This window comes from Papaver somniferum, chromosome 8, assembly GCF_003573695.1.
Source record: "Papaver somniferum cultivar HN1 chromosome 8, ASM357369v1, whole genome shotgun sequence".
In the NCBI taxonomy this organism is placed as follows: domain Eukaryota; kingdom Viridiplantae; phylum Streptophyta; class Magnoliopsida; order Ranunculales; family Papaveraceae; genus Papaver; species Papaver somniferum.
The window spans coordinates 104534838-104556591 of NC_039365.1; the positions used below are offsets into that span (position 1 = coordinate 104534838).

General features: G+C 35.2%; 1 protein-coding gene and 1 non-coding gene across 4 annotated transcripts; both read left to right on the forward strand.

Annotated features, from left to right (window-relative positions):
• The first annotated feature begins 1193 nt into the window (after positions 1–1193).
• Positions 1194–16068, forward strand: LOC113302430 (structural maintenance of chromosomes protein 6A-like). 3 transcript variants are annotated; one of them, XM_026551331.1, is made up of 29 exons: positions 1194–1445; positions 1549–1654; positions 2512–2648; positions 3122–3177; positions 4029–4115; positions 4343–4663; positions 4811–4864; positions 4974–5093; positions 5419–5553; positions 6023–6099; positions 6191–6266; positions 7187–7261; positions 7808–7912; positions 8891–9057; positions 9148–9250; positions 10146–10258; positions 10429–10633; positions 11761–11901; positions 11989–12103; positions 12208–12293; positions 12380–12475; positions 12771–12907; positions 12988–13090; positions 14183–14262; positions 14429–14507; positions 14658–14715; positions 14874–14971; positions 15065–15159; positions 15892–16068. In XM_026551331.1, exons 1-29 carry the CDS (start codon positions 1286–1288, stop codon positions 15947–15949), a joined length of 3243 nt encoding a protein of 1080 aa, XP_026407116.1. In that variant the 5' UTR covers positions 1194–1285; the 3' UTR covers positions 15950–16068. The 3 variants fall into 3 exon arrangements, 2 of the variants coding, with proteins under 2 accessions (XP_026407116.1, XP_026407117.1); XM_026551332.1 differs by lacking the exon at positions 4811–4864; XR_003336885.1 differs by lacking the exons at positions 15065–15159; positions 15892–16068 and having other exon boundaries at positions 14412–14507; positions 14874–14958.
• Positions 16069–17078: 1010 nt separating this feature from the next.
• Positions 17079–17150, forward strand: TRNAT-CGU. Its single transcript has one exon. It is a non-coding gene; the product is annotated as a tRNA-Thr (tRNA).
• Positions 17151–21754: the final 4604 nt, after the last annotated feature.

Genomic DNA, 21754 nt, shown 5'->3' on the forward strand with positions numbered 1-21754 from the left:
GTTTGTATGTGGAACTAAAATTTGTTTCTGAACTGAAAATTAAACTATTGAATGGAATAAATAGAACTTACCACACTCAAAATCCTTGAAAAAAGAAGGTATTTGCAGCGTTCCACCAACGTTCACAAATAACTCGCACTATTTGAGTCCTGTGGTTTTTGCCTTTCATGAAATATAAACGCTGCCAAGGATATCTTCTCAAGGTTTGTTGAACAGGTTATGGGAGTAACTCATAAATTTCACTTAGCTCAGACCACCCACCTCTTAATTTAGGTAACAAAACTCGCTCGGGATGGTTAGATAAATGCATAGATGTTACACCAGATCCAACTAGTTGCCTAACATTAGCGAACTCGTGCTCTTTATCCTGAATCCATACGATATCACTATCTGCAACAAATTTTCCTTTTTCTTCCGGTTTATTTTCCTTTCGTTTTCTTTTTTGGAACTCATTTTTAAAAAATCGTTCTGATCTGCTCTTTAGAAAAGGAAAGAAAGGATTTTTGTTTTGTGAATGAAAAGGGATAGGAAACAAGGGTATTTAAAGGCGGTAGAGCATCAACCGTGTACGATCGAGATTACACCGCTAGCGGTGTAGTCTCGACCGCTTATTCTTTTCCCCACAGTGGCGTGCACAGTTTACCAATCCACCTGGCATGGCAAAATCACAGTTTTACAAGTTACGGTAGGAACCGACCTTTTAGCCTTATATCTATACGAACACCATGTTTGTTTACTCCTGACTCATCTGAGTCGTCTGGATCTGAATCATCTGGATCTGAGTGAAATCACCTGACTCATCTGGATCTGAGTCGATATGTTTGTTTTGAGTCAGATCTGACTCATCTGACTCGGAAATAAGTGAGTCAGTGGTTTGGTCCCATGAGTCAGGGGTATTTTGTTACCTGACTCAAATGAGTCCGAGTCAGGGGTTATGTCTGAGTCAAAGGTCGAGTCAGATCTGACTCAAAATGGAAAACAAACGGTCTGACTGCTGACTCGGTCCGAGTCAGGGGTTGACTCAGATTCAGACGCCGAGTCAGCTGCAAACAAACAAGTTCGAAGTCTCTAAATTCCAAAGTCCCTATTCCCTCGATTCTCGAGTCTACTAAACGACAGCTGTCCTTTCTCTATCTAACTTTCCCGCCTTTCTTCCCACTAATAGACTAATTAGGAATAAATCGCGAGGGTTACCTAAACTAAAAACACTGTTTGTATTCTTTTTTTCTCTTTCTTCTAGGGTTTCCCGTTCTCTCTGTTTCTCAAGGTTTTTCAAAATCAAACAATGGGGGATTCTGGTTACCCCGATACTATCCCAAGGCCTCTTCCTAATCCATTGATGGCTGGAATTATTAAGAAAATCCATGTTGAGAATTTTATGTGTCATACGAGCTTAGATATTGAACTTGGCGAATGTGTTAATTTCATCACTGGCCAAAACGGAAGTAAGTTTCTTTTTGACCTAGTTTTTCTTCTTTTTTTTTGTCGGTAATTCTCTATTTTAATATTGATCAAGCTTTTAAACTCTTACTTTTTGTTTGATTTCAGGTGGGAAGAGTGCTATTTTGACTGCTTTGTGTGTTGCTTTTGGTTCTACTGCGAAAGGAACACAAAGGGCTGCGACATTGAAGGATTTTATAAAGACTGGATGCAGGTGAAGAAAAATAACATTTTGTTTCTACTGTGTACCTTCATCACAGTTTTTAGTATGTTTTATGTGGGTTTCCAATTTGTTTTGGGGGAAATCGTTAGAAATGGCTCACTAGGCAAATGTCACAACCAGGAACACCAAGAGATGGAATAAAGAAACTAGAAGATGATTGACTCTAGTTGGTGGTCTGTAATCTTGACTCATAAAAGAGGAAAATTAGAACACAAGCCCATCCTTCAATGTGAAAGCTAGGTCATAAGAGAAAGTTGTAGAAAAATAAGTGTAAGGCCCATAAAAGTGTTGTAAATTCCTTTATCATCCTAAGCTTATTGTTTTTCAACATGAAAGTCACTAAGGTTGAAATAGGTTGCCATAATAACGCATTTTTAAGTATAATTAACTTCAACAGACCAGTTTAAGGAAATTATATAGAAGAGATGAGTATGTTGAGTTGCAGGAGTGGTAATATTATATGAAGTAAAAATTGCTACTAAGAAGTTTGTGTGAATCAAGAAGTAATCATCAGGATCGAAGATGATGATTATGGTAGTGTTTACTGCGAGCTGGAGGCTTGAGATGTAATAGGAAGAACCTGGAAAAGATGTGTTTTTTTGGTTGTTAGACTACAACTTTGTTTTGTACGAATTGGAATTTTGGAACAAACCCAGTTGCTGTCGTACTGTTGTTGATCTCAAATCTATTTTTTTTGTCTGACCTTGTGTTTTTGTTGTATATGTTGATCACCTCTTCTTTAGAGCTCACTGCTCTATGTTGTTAGGTTTAGCACTTACTTAATTCAGGCACGCACAATCTGCAACTGAATAATGCTTTAATTTGATAATTGTTATATTTGCCTGCAGTTATGCTCTTGTTTGCGTTGAAATAAAAAATCAAGGAGAGGAGGCTTTTAAACCAGAGATCTATGGCGATGTCATTATTGTCGAACGTAGAGTCACGGAATCCAGTGGCTCCACTATTGCCTTGAAAAACCATCAAGGTTGTATCCAGTGCCAGACTTGTGCATCTCTTACAAATTCCTCATTGCTTATTGAGTTCTTCTACTGTTTGTTTTTGTTACATGTTTGTCTTTTGTTTTTAGTTGCTCATATATTGTTACAACTTACATGTACTTTAGAAGCTCGAGTTCCACTGCCATTGGTTAATTGCGGTTGTAGTACAATGATTACAAATTTGTGTGATGATATCACCAATGCATTCATTGCTTAGTAATAACTGTATATGTTAGGACAGGTAATTCGTTACTTGAGTCTCATTTTGACATACGTTCTCGGTCCTTGCTGGAGTGTTTTGTACTAAGCTAAGCATTCAAGAATCATTGCTATATAACTTACTTGCTAGACTGTAAGTTCTTTGTCTATTGCCCCGAGGTCCTAGGAACAGAAGGGTCATAAGTATGTACTTTTTCTAGTGGACACTTGTTTGTAGCTTATCTGTCGTATGTTTTACCAGGAAAAAAGGTTGCTTCAAGGAGAGCCGATGTCATGGAAATTGTAGAGCATTTTAATGTGAGTATTTTCACTTAATGCTACCATGCTATCAAAATGGCATCTTTACAGTTTTATTACTTGTGACGTGAACTTGTTGTATGTTTGTTATTGGCAAGAGATTTAGCTGGAAAATGGCAACTACTGTGAGCAATTATAGCATATCAAAGATCATCTGGACTACCTAGGTATAAGACAAACAGTACTCATTACCAGTAAAATGATGTGTCGTGAATCAGCTGATTGTCTAGCTGTCTGAGCATTCATAATGTATGCTGTCACCTCTTAAACTTGTGGAACCTCAAGAGTTCATAAAGTGCTTATCTGACTGCTTTAGCTATATAGATTTCTGTATGGCATTTGAGATTAAAATTCTACTTGAATGATTTAGCATATATCAGATGATTAAGGTAAAACTAATGAACATACGGATATGGCAGGTCTGCCTAAGGTACTGTTCAAAGCGTCTGATTCTGATTCATGTATTTATATGTATTGGACTTTTAAGTTCTTTAGATGCTTGTAGCACTTCATACAGTCAGATTTTTAGTAACCGAGTATTCTTATTAAAACTTTGAGTACCCTCTTCAAAAATCTGACCGAGACATGCAAAATACACCTAAACGCATGTGGGTTGAAGAAGCAAACAACACCTAAGTATTAAGGCTTTATGGGTTAACATATAGCTTCCATGTGATTTTCATCTACAGGCTCATATATGTAGACCATGGTAGTCTTTCTCGAGATTGTATGTTCCTTTAGACTTCTACCGCGTGAAACCTATTATTTGCTTAAATATTTAATACTCTGTTTGGTCTTATATTTTTTATTAATTGATCCGCTAAAGCTAATGACTTGCTTCTATTATGCAGATTGATGTGGAGAATCCATGTGTTATAATGAGTCAAGACAAAAGCCGAGAGTTCTTGCACTCGGGGAATGACAAAGATAAATTCAGGGTAAATTGATGCTTTTCTGACTGATGAAAATGGCATATTATGATTTGCATATCATATTTATGAAGTTTCTCTTCAATAGTATTTCTGTATATGATTAGTTGCTGTCATCCGCACAGACTTGCCTTTATTTAAGTCCGAAGGAATCTTTAATGTACAATGCTTACAGAATTGCCTTATTTTAAAATCGACGGAATCTTTCATGTACAATGCTTATATTGGACTTGCAGTTTTTTTTCAAGGCCACACTTCTTCAACAAGTAAGTGATCTGCTGCATAGTATCAACGATCAGCTGGATGCTGCTAACGCCCAGGTTGAGGAATACGAGTCATCAATAAGACCCATAATGAAAGAGCTCAATGAGTTGAAAGCGAAGATTAAGAGCATGGAACATGTTGAAGAAATATCTCAGCAGTTAGAACTGGTAAGAAAGAAACTGGCTTGGGCCATTGTGTATGATACGAACAGGAAGGTCCAAGAACAAGCTGCTAAGCTGGAGAAGTTGAAAGAGCGTATTCCTGCATGCCAAGCCAAAGTCGATCGACAATTGGTGAGTCCTAGATTCTTTTACTTGTCTGTTTGCTTTGTATGTCATTATGACATGTCTGTCTTCCAGATTACTCCAAAAAATTCTTTCTGAAAAAAAGTTTTTACTCTGTTGCACTGTTTAGAAACTTTGCTTCATGTGTTCTCATAGTTGGATATAAACACCATCTGCAGTAGAAAATGGTTGCTGGCGACATCTCACATGGTACATTTAGGTTCACTTGAACTCAATCACCTGTGGAACAATGAATTCATTTCCAAATTTTGAGGATATCTGTGGTAGGCTTAACAGCTTTGTAAGTTTGGTATTACAGGGTAAGGTGAAGGAATTGAAGGAACACCTTGCAGAGAAGAGAAATCAAATTGATCACATGATGGAAAAGACATCAGAATTCCAGAGATTGAGGGACGAGCTGCAACAAGATCTTACTTTGGTATGCTGCAGTTCTCCGTTCTATGCTATAGATATTAATTAATGTTTCAGGATAGCAAATGTCTTACAAATACTTGAAATACACATCATTAGCCCACTTTAAAACTTTCTATTGATATTTAAAATGAGTGCACTTTATTGAATGGCACAACGAAAACTTATGCTGGTTTATCTAGTATAATGTTTTGCACCTCCACTTCAAAGGTCTACGAAGCTGGTAAATGTTTCCCACCGTAGTTTCCACAATATTTCCACATGCTTAAGCTGTCTATTTACTCCTTCAGGTCTCTTTTCTCAAATTTCCTTACTGACGTTCATATTTTCAGGTTTCTAAATCAAAACACGAGCTTGAAGAGGAACATACTCGCAAAAGAAATCATATCCAGAAATTGGTCAAGCGTGTTAGTTCGCTTGAGAAACAAATTTATGAATTTCAAGAGCAACATGTTAAAAATACTCAGGTTTTTTCTACCTCCAAATTTATGTTAATGAAGGGTTTGTTTTAAATTTTCTGGAGTTCCTCTGTAGCAAAGTTTTTACTTCCTTTATTTCTTGGTATGTTTAACTGATGCTGGTTCTGTTTTCTTTGATTTTTTTTTTTGGCAACTCTTGTGATGTCATTAATTGCTAGAACTTAACGAAGTTAAAATTTTACTGTATTTTAAAACTCAAAATTTAAACTAACAGTGTGGGTCGGTGCATCTTATTTTCTATTTGTAAAACTGATACCAGCCCAGTTCTTAGTGTGTTCTCTCTAAAGAGACATAGTTTTAGCCAACTAGCATTTTTGTGAATTGGGGGAAATTAGTATTTGAATAGGTGTCAATTTCGGCTTCTTTAGTTTTCCGTGTTATTGTCTGTGTATATTGTTTCGTAGCATCATTGGAATTTGTGTTATCTTTTTGTGTTTTGATTCATATTTCACTTCAGGTTGAAGAAAGTGAGCTGGAGGCACAATTGAAGGCACACCAGGATGAATTTGATGCCGCTACTGCATGTATTACAAGGTTATCAAAATGGTTTTGGTTGTCTAACTATTTACTTGGCGTAGTTGCAGAGTCATTCATACCTGTATTTCTGTAACCGTTGTTCTTGCAGATTAAAGGAGGAAGAATATGCCTTAACTGAAGAGGTTTCAATGACAATGCGAATGGTCGATCAATTTATTTGTGAGGTATTATGTGTTACAAATTTATCATGACAAGTGTTTGTTTTTGTCAAATTTCCATCTTTCCCCTTAGTAAGAGAAATAAAATAGTATTTCTTAAATTTTGGAATGTGGCTTTGAATAGATGTGGGGGCAAGGCACTAGTGACTAGGAAGTGACCAATAGTTCGTATACTACACTTTTTCTTCCTCGGTGCCACCCTCTTTAATTCTCGTCAAATCCAACATGTATACCTTCCTTAGGGGTACTGTGACAGGTCTTGGACACAGTGCTAGTGACATTCATTTTAACACTTCACATGGTTGTGCAATACAGTTTTTTCCACATATAAGTTGCAGCTTTTATTTGATGATTTCTTAAGCTACAATAAGTTTACCCATCGATTCTGCCTCTTATGTTGTATGTTGTTATATGTCCTTCAAGTGGGTCAATGATTTTGCTCAAAATTCATGAGTGGGCCAGTGGTCAAGCTATACATAGCGCCTTGTCTGCACGCTATGTATATTTTTTTCCTAACCTATATCTGAGTAGCACATTTGTGTGGAATATTGACAATTTCAATCTTGGTTAGCATGTTGGTGCTCAAAAACGGTTCTGAACCTACCTTTTATTGCTCTAGTTAAAAATGCTTTTCAATATCATCTCCATATGTGAATTTCACATTAAGTAAATTAAGTACCCTTAATGCCACATGCTGTACTGCAGTTGCTTATGAAGTTTATTCTTGCACTTGAACAAAACCCTACGTTGTTCTGTGTAACTTGTCATGGTTGGTTGTTTTCCCTGTTTTGATTTTTTTCTTTTCAGTTTTTAATATAGAGAACTATTTTACTTCCGCAATTCTCTTCTTATTTTTCCAGCTATGGTTGGATATTCCACTTCAATCATTTGCCTCAAACTAAGTGATTCTTATTCATTGTTGGTAGATTCAAGATGCTGAACACAAGCGCCGTGAACATCTTTCTCATATAAGTGAGCTTCGACAACGTCATACAAACAAGGTTTGGTCTTACTTAACAGTGACTCATAAATCATGAACTACTCTAGTTGAAGACCGAGAACACTTCTTTATGGTTAGCTAATGTTTAAAAGTGGCAGTTGCATCGGTGACTGCCAATTATGTAATCAGTTGGTTACACGAGGGATGTTTCAACATGTGTGCTGTTGTAGCCATTAGTTTATGAAATAGAGATAAATCTGTTTGATCACTTGAGGACATGTCTAACATCAGTTTGGTTATTTTGGTTGTTCTCTGTTCATAAGAGTACAATATCAAATAGAAACAGATAAATCGGCTTATAGCATGGCTGATGATGTGAAGAGTGATCTTTCAAATAGAAAGTAACTAAAAATCATGTCAAATACATGACTGATGGCTATTCTGCCACATGCCCAGTATAATTGAGTTTTAGCAGTCTTTCTCTGCTAAATGGTATTGTATTCTGAGTCATCAAGAAGACATATAAAGTGTAAAATCATATAGTATGTAAACTTCTCATCAGTTTGTAGGTTGCTTATATTAGGTGGTTAACATTCATCTCTCGCAGGTGACAGCCTTTGGAGGAAATAAGGTCATTCAACTTTTACAAGTAATTGAGAGGCGCCATAGAGAATTCAAAATACCTCCAATTGGTCCTATCGGGGCTCACCTGGTGAGTAATGGATAAATTTGAGTGTTCTGACAGTTCCTCTCTTAATCTGTATTGTACTTGCTTATGCAATATGCAGGCTGACATTTTTTTTTATGTTCTAAATAACATGGCCACATGGGATATTAGAGAAGGTTAACTTATCTTTTTACCTTTTTAGTGGTCAGCATAAAGAAACCATTTAGGGTGGTGTTGGTGCGGTTGTATTTTTTCTAGAATGCCTCAAAATGTTATGGCCCGACTATCTTCGGTTTTCTATTGCACAAGCCTGCTGCAAATAACCATATGAAGCCTGTGCGAATTGAAAAAGAGAACTAAATCAGAATAGAAAGTTCAATAAGAGGGATAGTAATAAGGGTTTAGGAAAACCTATACCTCTGGAACACAAACTTTAGAAACGTAGACAAGTACATTACTATTTCCTGGCCTGTAAACTTAAATACAGTCCAGGAGATCTCCATGGCATTGATTGATTGTATGTCCCATAAATATGATCCTTTGTGGTTCCTGTGGCTTTCTCTGGTAGTCCTACTTACATTTAGCTCGCTAGCTGTAGCTCCTAGTTTATCCTAGTGTTCTCTAGGGAAAGAAGTTCACAAAGGTGTAGTCTTACACAGTATCTTTGCTGGATGGTTCTATTTAGGAACCTGAAGTTGCAGAAACTTAATAATTTAAACCACCCTAGCTTTTCGTTAGAAACCCTTGATAATAATAGAGGTGCAGTTATGCACTCATGTATTGATAACCAGGTGCTTGGCAGATCTTTATTATTTTGGCTTTGATGTGGAAGACACGTTACCTTAACTTTTGTGTTTGGTCTCAAGAAATGCATTTGCGATTCATGAGGCGTTAGTTAAAAGTTTAATTGTTTCCGCTTATTTTGTGTACATGTGCACAACAATTGTGCTTCGGTGGTTTAACGGGGTCAACAGTAACTAGGTTACTCGTTGCACAACTAAACGATTTCAATATGCAATGCAGAACCTTGTTGGTGGGGATACGTGGGCGCTGGCTGTTGAAAATGCAGTTGGAATGTGGTTCAATGCTTTCATCGTAACAGATCATGGAGATTTTCTGCTTTTACGAGAATGTGCTAGAAGTGTAAATTACAACCTTAAGATTCTCATATATGATTTCTCTAGGCCTAGGTAATTTTCTCATCTTTTATTCAGATTTTGACCCACTATTATTTTTTTTTGGGTTGATTTGGACCTGGCAGTGTAATTTTCTTTTTCTAGGTTGAATATTCCAGATAACATGCTTCCCCACACTAGTCATCCGACTGTTCTTTCCGTCTTACAGTCGGACAATCCTACTGTACTAAATGTCTTGGTGGATATGGTAACTCTCTGTTTTTTTTTCTGCTTCTGATCCCTTTATTTCTCTGTCATCTTATTAGCTTATTCTTGCGTTAACTTTATCATTTGGCTATTTTAAGTATTTAACTTAACATGACAGTCGGTCATAACTTTCTCGACACTTTAGATTCAGCATTTTGGAGTTTCTTCTACTAGTTTTAGTTTCTGAGCGCATGAGGCTTTTTTTGGATAGAACGGTGTCACAAAACAGAAGTTTTTGGTTTTTTCTTGAAAAGGAAAAATAAATCAAGAAAGAAGACTTGTATTCTATGTTACAACGATACGCCTAAAAAAAGTTAAGCTGTATCGATACGTATTTACACGGATACGCGTACTAATACTCCAATACTTCAATATACAACTCAGTTAGAAAACTTGGACTAGAAATTAGATATCAACAACTGTTAAGATAAATCTCAATACCTTAATATTAGAAAATTTTAGATATTTTACTAGATTCTATGAGAAGTTTTAACTATAGTGACAAAATATTAGTTCCAAATCTGTCCACTGATCTTGCTCTAGACTTTCTTACTTCTCATCCATACTTTTTCTCTCCAGTGAGGATAATCATACATATTATATCTCAATCATGCAAACACATGCATGTATTTTGTAAAGTTTCTATCTTATATATAATATATTTATGTTAAACTACTGATCATACGTAGTATCGCAGTTTTTCAAGTTGGTGTATCATAGTAGCGTACTGGTATCTTGTATCTGATACCGTATCGGTATCGTTGCAACACAGCTTGTATTGTATGCTCAGACCTTACAAATAGAGGATTATCTCACTCAGCTCTCTGCAGCATGATACCTTATACTGAACTTAATTTTTCGTATGGTTCGATATAAGAAGGTTGCTCCTTTTCCAGGGAAATGCAGAGAGACAAGTTCTTGTGAGTAATTATGACGTGGGTAAATCGGTGGCTTTTGACCAGAGGATCCCTAACCTGAAGGAGGTTTTTACATCAGATGGGACCAAAATGTAAGATGTGAAGCTTTATTTTGTTTCATACCTCTATTGAAGTTTAGCTTGTTGAATTTCTTTTCCTGATTAGCATTTATAATGCGTTTCCCATTTTATGGGCCAATCTTTGTATCCTTCGGTAATTTTACACTTGTACTAAGTGATATTTGATCACTTTGCCTTTTTAGGTTCTCCCGGGGTTTGGTTCAGACTACTCTTCCTCCTAACAAATGGACGAGGTCTGGCCGACTTTGTGGCTCAGTTGATGGTCAAATTGATAATATTGAGGAAGAAGCATCAAAGATGCAGGATAAAGTTAGACAAGGTCAAGTGAGGAAGAGAGATGCGGAGGGTAGCCTTCAGGAGCTTAAGGGGAGACTAAACTCTGTGAAAGTAAGTATCTTTGCACCTTACGTTTTATTTTCTTGAAAGTCTAATTTGAGCTGAACCATTGTAATATGTTACACTGTCTAGTATAAACTGTTAAAATTCACCAGTGATTGATACTGCTACAGCTAGTAGGTTATGATAGATCTGAATAGTGTTTTATTGGGTGTTTTTACTTATCATTAGGGAGTTCCTATTTCAGTAGGAACATTCAGCAGCAGGACCACCGAGTTTTTGCATTCACCTGTTTTATCGAAACCAATGTTTCACTCGGAGAGTAAAATTTTGTTCTACTGGTTTCGGTAAATCCTTACCTGTCCACGAAAGTTACATATCATGAAATCATGAAAATTACTTGGTTAAAGTAACATTTGAAGTTAACAAACTTGAAGTAGTTCAGCAACTATTAGAAACTAAAAGGGAATGGAGGTGTATTGACACCTAGTCCTAGATAGCATAGGACTAGTCAGAACTCATGTGCAAGACCAACATTAATTGTATAGAATTTCCTTGGTATAAGTTTAAAATGGTGTGCCTGACTAGAAAGAGAAGATATTAGGCAAAAAATGGCTAATGATGGTGTCGACTTTCATAAGTCAGACATTCATGGTAACGGACAAATATAGAAAGCTCCCTCTTACTTTAGTTACAAATTTGCTGATGTGCTAATATGCACACTTCTCCCGCGTGTTCTGCTCAAAAAAATTTAGATAAAATGGTTGTCTTGGCCTTTGCTTTCCCACAAAACTCTTGCTTTGTCGACCTTTGTCACTTCCACTGCATATGGAAAGTTGTTATTTTCAGAATGCATGTTACTTCGATTCCTGAAGCACAGTTCAATTGATCATACTAAGCCACTGATAACACATATTTTGGTCGACTTTATCTTAAGTTTTATTTTGTATTATCATCTCTAAGTACGCCAGATCTGTTAATCAATGGTTGTATCGAAGGATCATGGTAATACAATTAGTGAGTATAACTATTGAAGTTTTTTGTTGATGGCCTTATTTGGTAAGCATGTCGGGTTAGGCACTGGAATCAAGTAAATGCTCTTGTTTTGCTTAATTTCTTTTGACTATTGCCAACAGCTAACCTGTACAGCCCACTATCTTCCTTATGTGTTCTTTTAGAGGAGACGTCTTAATGCCGAGAGGGATTTAACGTCAAAGGAATTAAAATTGCAAGATTTGAAGGATTCATGTAATTCATATGCTGCAGAACCTAGTTCGTCTCCTGCATCTAATGCTAATGAGCTTCGTGAAGAAATCTCGGTTTGTGCTTTTAAGTCACTATATCTTCAAGATTCGTTCAACTCTTCACGTTTCTTTTCAATAATTTCTCTTGTATATCTTATCTAGAAAATCGACGAGGAATTAAAAGAAAAGGAAGTGTTCTTAGAGACACTTCAAGAGAGAATCAAGGAGGCTGCAGAAAAAGCCAAAGAAGTGAAACTGTCAATTAAAAACTTAAGTGGTACGTGAGACAATTTTAATTCACATACTTTTGTGATATTGATTCTTTGTTACAGTGCATCTGCTTTTGCTATAAGTTCTTCTTGTGCCTTTCGGAAAATGTAGAGTCGGCGAAAGGGGATATTGATGCTTTAGATAGAGCCGAACAAGAGCTAATCAGATTGGAGGATGAACTGATTACTGAAGAAACGGTGATGAGTTATTTGTCATTTCTTCTATTTTCTGTGTATATGCTAATTCTAATTAGAATCCCTAAAGTTGAAGTTTCCATTGATAGGCGAAGTCTCATTATGAAGGGCTCATGCATAGTAAGGTCCTTCCTGATATTGAAGAAGCTGAAAAAATACGCCAGCAGCTTCAGAGCGCCCTTCAGGTTCTTATTAGTTTTTATTGTTCGTCTAGCTTATACACTTAAACTCTGACTTGCTGTCATTTAGAATTTGTTGGTAATTAAACTTTTATGGATCCCTCTTTGATTGTATTAAGTTAATGGCTTGTTGAGGACAGGAAGAAATTCCCCTCTGCCCTGTTAATATAAGATGGATTACCAAAATACCTGACGCCCCACTGCTTTTGTTTAGCATGCATTCAAAAATCTTGGTTTCACTGTTAAGTACTTGTTATAGCTGTTTAGGGATATGATGATAATGTCTTTGTTGAAAATGTAGGAGGATTTTAAGAAGGCATCCAATGTTTGTGCTGAGAGTGTAGTTGAAGCTTTGGGAGGCTGTGCAGGAGAAACACGTGAGCAACTTGGTGCCCAATTTAGTAAACTAAAGCATAGACGCGAACAAGAGAGTCAGCGGTAAGTGCTCAAGTCATGTAATTATATTTGTATTGCCGGTCATGAATATATTAAGTTTATATAAGATTCTTGCTTTGCAGATATTCTGAGTCGATTGATGATCTAAGAGCATTGCATGAGAAGAAAGAGCGCAAAATAATACGAAAGAAACAAACTTATGAAGCTTTTCGCGAGAAGTTGGATGTAAGCTGGGTTATTTTTACCAATGTTTACTGCATTATATATATTTTCTTATTCTTATGACATGAATAAGTTTATCATTAGGTCTCGGCCCTCTGCATCTTTATTGGAATAAAGTAACACGAGAAAATTCATGTTCGTAACTAGAAGTCTAGAAGAACAAGACTTTTTGTTAGTTGCAGCCAGTAGCCTTATTTAATTGTTGCAACTTTTAGTGAATGAAAATGATAGTACATCTCCTAACAACCTTTATACTTGTATGATGGTATAATTTGTTTTTTTTTTATCTGTGGCTCCATTTTGGTCTAATTCAAATCAGTGGCTTTAGTTCTCGATGCATCTTTAATTTGTTATTTTTCATCTGTCCAAATTAAACACACAGCTTTCTGATTCCCTCTTAGCACATGAGAACTTTGGCAGGAGAGAAGTTCAGTATCTTTTGTGCTGATGTTTGTCATCTTAAAGAGATGGAAAACAAGGTCATGCCGGATATTGTACAGAAATCATATAAGAACTTTTATGCGTTGTTCTCTCACTATAGGTTCCGGCAAATAGTGTTGTCTAGTTTGTGACTCATATTATATTTATATATTAGCTGGATCAATTTTGTCTATGTAACAATGAAACTTCACTTTGTAGATTTTTGCCATCGTGTCTGCCACTTAAGGACACTTTGATGAGTACTTGCACATAACTGATGTTAAATGTGGTTTATTGTTCGTCTGCATGTGTGAAATTTTGTTGCAGTTCATTAATTTTGTCGTGCATTTTTTAACAAACCAAACGAGGAAGCACACAATTACTGAAATAGGAAAATTTGTATAAATACGTCAGTTTTCGTATTTCGGAATTTTCTAGCTCATCACCCGACCCATCAAACCAGTGTCAGACAACACGCGTAGTCTAGTGTCACTGCTACATACTTACTCAGTTATTATTGTTATATTATTAATATTTTATTTTATGGTGAAACTGGAAGTAGAATAATTTATTACTCAATCTATGAAAATGTGCTGCTATTCTTTGATCATGATATGCGACTGTGTAGTGTCCTAACATTTATATGCCTTTCCTTACTCCTTTATTTTATTGTAGGCATGTCAGAAAGCCCTTCAGCTGCGTACGAGCAAATTCGAGAGAAATGCTAGTTTTCTAAAGCGTCAGTTGACTTGGCAGTATGTAAATTTCCATTATGGAATCTTTTAGTTGTTACTTACATCGAGCTAATAAGCACTTAGAGGACTGGTCTTCTTGGTGCTAATCGTCTGTTGTATTTGTTAACAATCGTGCATGTAACTTTTCTTTCCTGGTCTATTCTAATCAGCAATACCTATCTATTAGATTCAATAAACATTTAACAAACAAAGGGATCAGTGGGAACATTAAGCTTAGTTATGAAGAGAAGACACTTGCGCTGGAAGTAAGTAATTGATTTTGGAAAGCAGATTCTTCTTTTTTTCCTGCTCATTGGCTTCTGTATTACTTATTCAATTTTGCATTTCTCTATGCTACCACGATTCTTCCTCGGTGCTTAGATATTGATTTTCACTTTCGGATTTTGTTTTTCAAGGTGAAGATGCCCCAAGACACGTCCAACAACAATGTCCGTGATACTAGGGGGCTTTCAGGTTTTTATACATTCCTTCTCTTTTGAAATGTATAAATTAATTAGTATTAATCAGGATAAAGTTATAAACACTGTGGGTGGGGTACATTGTCATATGGTAGTTGATAGATTTAGTATCAGTTGCATATCTTTATTTTTGATCCATTTAATTTCTTTAAGGTGGTGAGCGCTCTTTCTCTACTTTATGCTTCGCATTAGCTCTCCATGATATCACTGAAGCTCCATTTCGAGCAATGGACGAGTTTGATGTATTTATGGTATGTGTTCCTATTACTAGAATGGTCTACTCAAATAATGTGGAATTCTTTAGCGACTGGAGTCGTTCTCATGCTTATTTGTATATCCTTTAGGATGCTGTTAGTCGGAAGATAAGCTTAGACACTCTTGTGAAGTTCGCTGTTGAACATGGTGCCCAATGGATATTTATTACCCCTCATGATATCAGGTACTGTTTTACCAGCATTTAAATATTGGATATCTGTGGCTTTCTGTTATAGGTACTGTTGGCGCCTTGACTGTATCTATCTTGCTATGTGCATCATCCTCATGTGTACCTATATTTATATTATTTTTTGTATTATTTTTTGTACCTATCTTGCTATGGCTTTCTGTATCTATATCTGTATTATTTTTTGTGTAAAAACATGCAGTGTGATTCATTGAATATTTTTCACCCTGACTTCAATGATCACACGATTGCAGTTGTCACCATCATTAACATCTAGGGTTTTAATCTGCATTAAATTACTACGCGAGGCAATTTCTTTGAAGAAGTTGCTTTTCTCTCAATAGAGAAATTAGTCGTCGTTTGATGTTTTCTATACCAAGTCATAATTAACTTGATTAAAATTATCAAATGATTTTTACGTTCATACCATCATATAGATGCACAAATTGATTACAAAAACTACATTTGACTATCAGTTATATTTCTTCCTGCCATCTTTTCAACGATAAATTCTCTTTCTTGCAAAACAACCAAGCAAGCAATAGTTTGTGTTATGGAGAGGCTTAGCTTTGTTCATTTTGCATCAGGGTTAGAGTATGCCTTTTATCACTTTTCTAGACATTATCTTGGAATGCAAGCCAGTGACAAAATTGAATTTTAACACAATATGTTTTTAGTTACTAACACTTGGATGATTTACTATGTTGTGTTTATGAATCTCTATTTCAGCATGGTAACACCGGGAGAGAGAGTTAAGAAGCAGCAGATGGTTGCTCCTCGTTCCTAATTTCCTGGAAATGGTGGTTAGCGCTGTACATAGTTTGACCAACTGGAGTGATTTGTATATCTTCGTCCGAATTAGTCTTTTTTGTTGGTAATATATACTGGAACATCCTGAAGATCGAATATCCGATTTCCTTTTGTGAATAAATATCAACTTAGTACTTTACAACATAGTTTAAGTGCTATGATGGTGTAGATTGTTGCTTTCTATTTTGCTTAGCTGTTCAAAGCAATTTCACTTGCTTTCTATTTTGCTTAGCTGTTCAAAGCAATTTCACTTACAAATGAACTGTCCATCAAAATCAATCTTTTTTTAGATTCAATTCTGGTACACTGGTACACTTTTGTCATTCTTTGTTGATTAATACGGGATAACGGGTGCATCTCATGCGAGTAATTATCTACTTGGGAGGGGTGTATTCTTTGAGTGCAATATAGTGGACCCTCTTATAACATGGCTCAAGAAAATTCCACCATTGGATATATGCTTCAAATGTCAATAGAAGATGGAAAGGAACACATAAGATATCAAATCATTTCTTCTTATCTTGTACTCTCTCAGTTCTTTTTTAATAGGCTGGTTTTGTTTTCAGAGAAATTTAAAAAAATTAAGAGAATTAATTATTGAAAGTGGTCCTCATGACACGTCAATAAAAGAAGTGAAATGAAATGGTCCCCATGACACTTGTCAGCAAAAGAAATAAAGTAAAATGGTCTACATGACGCTTGCATCAAAAAAAGTTAAAAGAAAAGTGGTCTCAGAAAATTAAATTAACATTTGACTTTCCCAATTAGAAAACCGGCCTATTTTTTTGAAACATTTATTTATGGATCCAACCTATTAAAAAAGAACGAAAAGAGTACTTTCTTTGTGAATGGAATCTTCTACCAATATAACAACTGAAATTCGATCAAGAAGACTCGAAATGCAGGTTCTTCGACTGAAATTAGTTGTCCTTCTAAAAAGCGGACCCTGGAAAAAAAAGAATTTTCGCAAGTGAGTAACAAATTCTTTTAAAAGTTACAATGTAAGGGCCTTGCAACAACTACCATATACTCGTATAGAAAATTATTCTAGGCACTTATATTATTTTTATATTAAATTCTAAGTAGTGGTTCCTCATAAGCAGGTTGTTTCTGTAGCATAGTGGTAGTGCGTTCGCTTCGTAAGCGAAAGGTTGTGAGTTCGATCCTCACCGGGAGCTTATATTTTTTTCTTTTAATTCAGTTATTCAACAATTACATTTTTCTTTTGGGATTGTATCTTTTGATTCAGTTATTTCATTCAATTTCCACATCGGTAAATTTTAGAACGATTTTTTAGGGACCATGGTTTTATTAAGCCATCTTCCCTATAATTATAAGGGGTGTCCTAAAGTGTTGAAATGACTAACCTACCCTTAACCTAATTTAATTTAAAACCAACCTAATAACCACCTGTATGTATATATATAACCACCACCGACCATCACATACCACCTCTGACTACCACCACCACCACATTTATATATATAACTTAATTTAAATCATTAGCAAAGATATTCTCACAAACCCATTACTTGTCATTCATTTTTGGTTGAAAAAATGAGAAGTAATCATCAAAATGAGTTCAAAATGGAAGTTGCAGAGAGAAGTTCAGATAAGAATTATGTGAAAAACTTTGCCGAAGTAGCCGAACTCAATTTTAATGGAGTTTTTTTTCTAGAGAAAAGTTCGGTTACGTCACAAAAAAAATGTCTCAGACGAACTTCTAGTTCGGTTACGTCGCAAAAAAGTTCGGTTACGTTGCAAAAAGTTCGTTACATCGTTTGGTTACATCACAAAAAATGTCTCGGCCGAACTTTTAGTTCGGTTACGTCGCAATTTTTTTTCTCATAACCGAACTTTTCTCTGAAAGCAACAAACTCCATTAAAACTAAGTTCGGCTACCTGCGCTTTCATGAACATTAGCCGAACTACATTAGCAGATAAGTTCGGCTACCTGTTCTTCAGATCTTGTAGCCGAACTTGTTTGACTTAACCAAATCAAGCTATACAATTTCTCATTTTCAGAAAATTTTGGCCAATACAAGCAACAAAAAACTAAATTTGAAGTATGCTTGGGTGGTTTGAAGGTTCAGATTCAAAAAATAAAAAAAATATTGAGTTTTTCCAACTTTTATATTCTCCTGCTTCTTCCCTCTCAATAACTTAATTTTAAGAAACATAATATTGATTTAATCCTACACTAATCACTAATTAACGTAACTAATCATTACACAAACTTAATCAGGAAGGGTAACCTTGGTATTAATATACATATTTGGATAAGGGATGTCTTTACTTGTCTTACTAAAAATAGAACCATGGTCCCAAAAAATCGTTCAAATTTTACACCACCTTTCCATTAATCGTCGAATATCTGTAAATTTTAAACCATCTTTCGCTTAATTGTCAAATACATAATGCTAAGACCCAATCCATGTACTATCTACGTTGCCAAATCTTTTGAATGATGTTTTTGGGACCATGGCTTTTTTATTTGGAACCATTAAATTATCAGGCTGGCCATTGTTTAGGGACAAGGGATGTCCGAGTGAAAGCAAATGACCATATTGTCCCTTTCCTTTACTTAATTATCACTATTTTTTGAAATAATTTTTTTTTTCTTTTTTTTTGCATTTTAAATTAATAAAATTTATATTTATGATATAATAAAAAATATTAAGCAATCTCAGAGGTCAAGGAAATGGTTGGAAGTCGAGAAACAAGCTGAGCTCCAACCCCTTTCTGAACAAAAAGTATTAATAAATATTTATTTTTTATTAAAGGAAAAAATAATTCATAGTATAAAGTGTTTACAAGAAGTTGGTGAGAAGTCTAGCAACAAACTGAGCTCTAACATCTTTTTTATTTTATTTTAAAAAAATATTTTTATTATTTGATAAAGTGTATTATTACAAGAACCTAGTTGGAAGCCTAACAAGCTAAGCTCCAACAATGTATTATTACGTTAATTGAACAAGTTTCCGTGTTAGCCTACCAGCAAACCTCATGAGGAACCATCCAATGGAGCCGAAGCGGGCATGGGGCTAATTATGTCGCAAGGGGGCAAGCTAACTCTATCTTCCATGTTACATTTTGTAATATTGCGCCATCATGGACTCGAATCTGTGACCTCCTGGAGCGCATGAAACTTTTTTGGAACGGGAATGGCCAGCTGAGCTAGGTACCCATTATTTTATTTTATTTTTAGTTATTATTATTATTATTTTCATTTTAACTTTTTGAATTTTTATTCATAGGTACAATCTGGCTAGGTCATTTTTTTTTATAGCCGAACCTCAATTTTTTCTTCGTATGCGAGCTTTTGTATGTAACACCAGTTGTTGTGTTCGATTAAGTCGATTTTACTCTTAACCGAATTTTAAACGGTAAGAAAAAAATGTTGAGTTCGGTCAAGTCGATTTTTTTTTCTCATAACCAAACTTTTCTCTGAAAACCTGTGTGTTGAGTTCGGTTTGGTCGCAATTTTTTCTCTCCTAACCAAACTTTTCTCTAAAAACCTATATATTGAGTTCGGTTATGTCGCAATTTTTTTCCCAACCAAGCCTTTCTCTCTCTTTTTTTGATTATCTAGAATTTTATTGCTATCAGGAAGTGAAAGTGCTTTGGTCTTGTGTCAAAAGACCACAAATAGCAGCTGAGAAATTATCATTTGTTTCCATATTGGAAGCAGTTTCTCTAACTATTTTGGAAACATGATCATCTACCTGATTGTCATCACGGCTAATGAAATAAAAAAAAATACAATGGTTAAAACTTAATGCTAAATGTTTAATCTCTTTAATCAAGTTCTTATTTTCCCATTGAATGAGTAAAGAATCTCCATTTATTGATTGAGTTACCAGCTTAGCATCAACTTCAACTTAAATACTTGAGAATTGCTTTATTTTTGCCCAACTCAAAGCTTCTCGTATAGCCAAGCATTTTCCCATCTCTGGACTTATAACTCTACTTGCATATTCTCCCCCGATTCCATGCCATAGTCTTGTATGATCATGTAAAATAACACCACTGCCAAGTTGATAAGTGTTATGATCGCATGAACATTAAATTTTAAATTCCTTCTAGCTGGGGTAGCCATAGGGGTGAATCTGCACTGGGTCCAGCCTCCCCTCACCCCAACGTAATTTTTACTTAAAATAATCTTACGCTCCACAACATTTACGCCAAAACTTGCATAATTATATAGTACTAAACTAATTTCGACCTTATTCGAATAAACAAACTAGAAACTGCCCTAAAATTAAGGATAGCTTGTAGATAATCCTTACTATACCGAAATCAAGATAATTTCCTTAGGTTTGAAGTTCGCGGATCAGTCGAATAAACATCTAAAGACTAATCGATTCCCATTTATATCATTTACAGTTCTAATTTATTTTTCCTTCTTCAATCACTTAATTTTTTGTATTTTTTTTACTGGTTGATGCAATTTTTGTTTGTTATGACGGTGGGTTTTAGATTTTTGTTTCAGATTCGATGGAACTGATCAATTTTAAGGGAAAATGTGTAGCTGCATTTTAAAAAAAAAAAGAATGTGTGTTACGTATGTATTTTTTGATTTTGTTGCGGTAAGAAAACTAAATCGTGTTTTACTTAAAATCTTTCTTTCATGGCTTAATAATCATCATATGGTGATTTAGCAAGATCAGAATTTGTTGCATATTTCTTTTAATTTTTTTTTGGTGATTTAGATAGATCATACTTTCTTTTTGTTACAATTTTATTCAATAATGTAGGTATTTTCCGGTTTGAATGAATTTTATGGTATTTAGTTTGCTTCTATATTGATGTGCGAGATTTTTTTTAGTTACATTTTTAGTTATGTTCTTCAAGAATAAAGTGTACCCCACTGAATTTTTGTTCTGGATTTGCCTCTAGGTAGCCAGTTTGAGACTCTATTAATTCTCATATTCATGAGAGAATTCTATGTATCATGCAAATGAGATCCCAAATTATAAGTAATTTTATGCATAAAGTTATAAGGGTTTAGAGACACTCCCTGAAAGACAAAGTCACATCTGTCCTTCCATACAACCCATATCCATATCATCAAAGAGTATAACCATTTTTCATCAGAATTGTAATCGTTTGATAAGAACCAGCTTATGACCCATGCAAAGACACTATTGCAGTTACTCCTTACTGGGTCAATATTTATATTTGTGTCCCTCCATACTGCTCTTGCACGTCTACACTCAAAAAATTAAGTGCTCAGTGGTTTCCTCATAGTTCCCACATATACTATAATGAGTATCAAAACCGCTGTTATAAACAACAAGCTTGCTCCTAGTAGTATTAAGGTCTCTGATACACTTCTATGCAAAGAGTTTGATTCTGTGTGCAACACTGCAACCCCATAAATTTTTCAAAACTGAAGAGTGTATGTTAATTTCATTGACTTGAACCTGTCTGTTACACCTTGTCAGCATGTTGTATGTACTTTTAACAAAGAATTCCCCATTTTTAGCTGGCATTAAATAATGACATCTTCTTTGGTGAGATCAATGAATAAGCCTTGAATCTTAATGGAAGTATCAACATCAAATAATTAATTTAAAAGGTTTACATTCCAAGTATTAGTGTCAGGTAAAAATAGGTCAGAAACTATTTCATAAAACCTGAATAAATCATTGCTTGGTGAGGGTGGTTCAGTCATACTTGAGATCCATATATCTAGCCATATTTTTGTTTTGTTTCCATTAGTTATCTCTATGAAGAAATTTCGCTGGACAATTTGCAGGCCTTTAGTAACACCATTCCA

What these genes read in the sequence shown, in the direction of transcription:
- LOC113302430 (XM_026551331.1), top strand. Translation starts at nt 1,286, where the DNA reads ATGGGGGATTCTGGTTACCCCGATACTATCCCAAGGCCTCTTCCTAAT. An exon ending in CATCACTGGCCAAAACGGAA is followed by an intron (nt 1,446 to 1,548) that starts GTAAGTTTCTTT and finishes GTTTGATTTCAG; the next exon opens with GTGGGAAGAGTGCTATTTTG. An exon ending in AGAAGACACTTGCGCTGGAA is followed by an intron (nt 14,508 to 14,657) that starts GTAAGTAATTGA and finishes TTGTTTTTCAAG; the next exon opens with GTGAAGATGCCCCAAGACAC.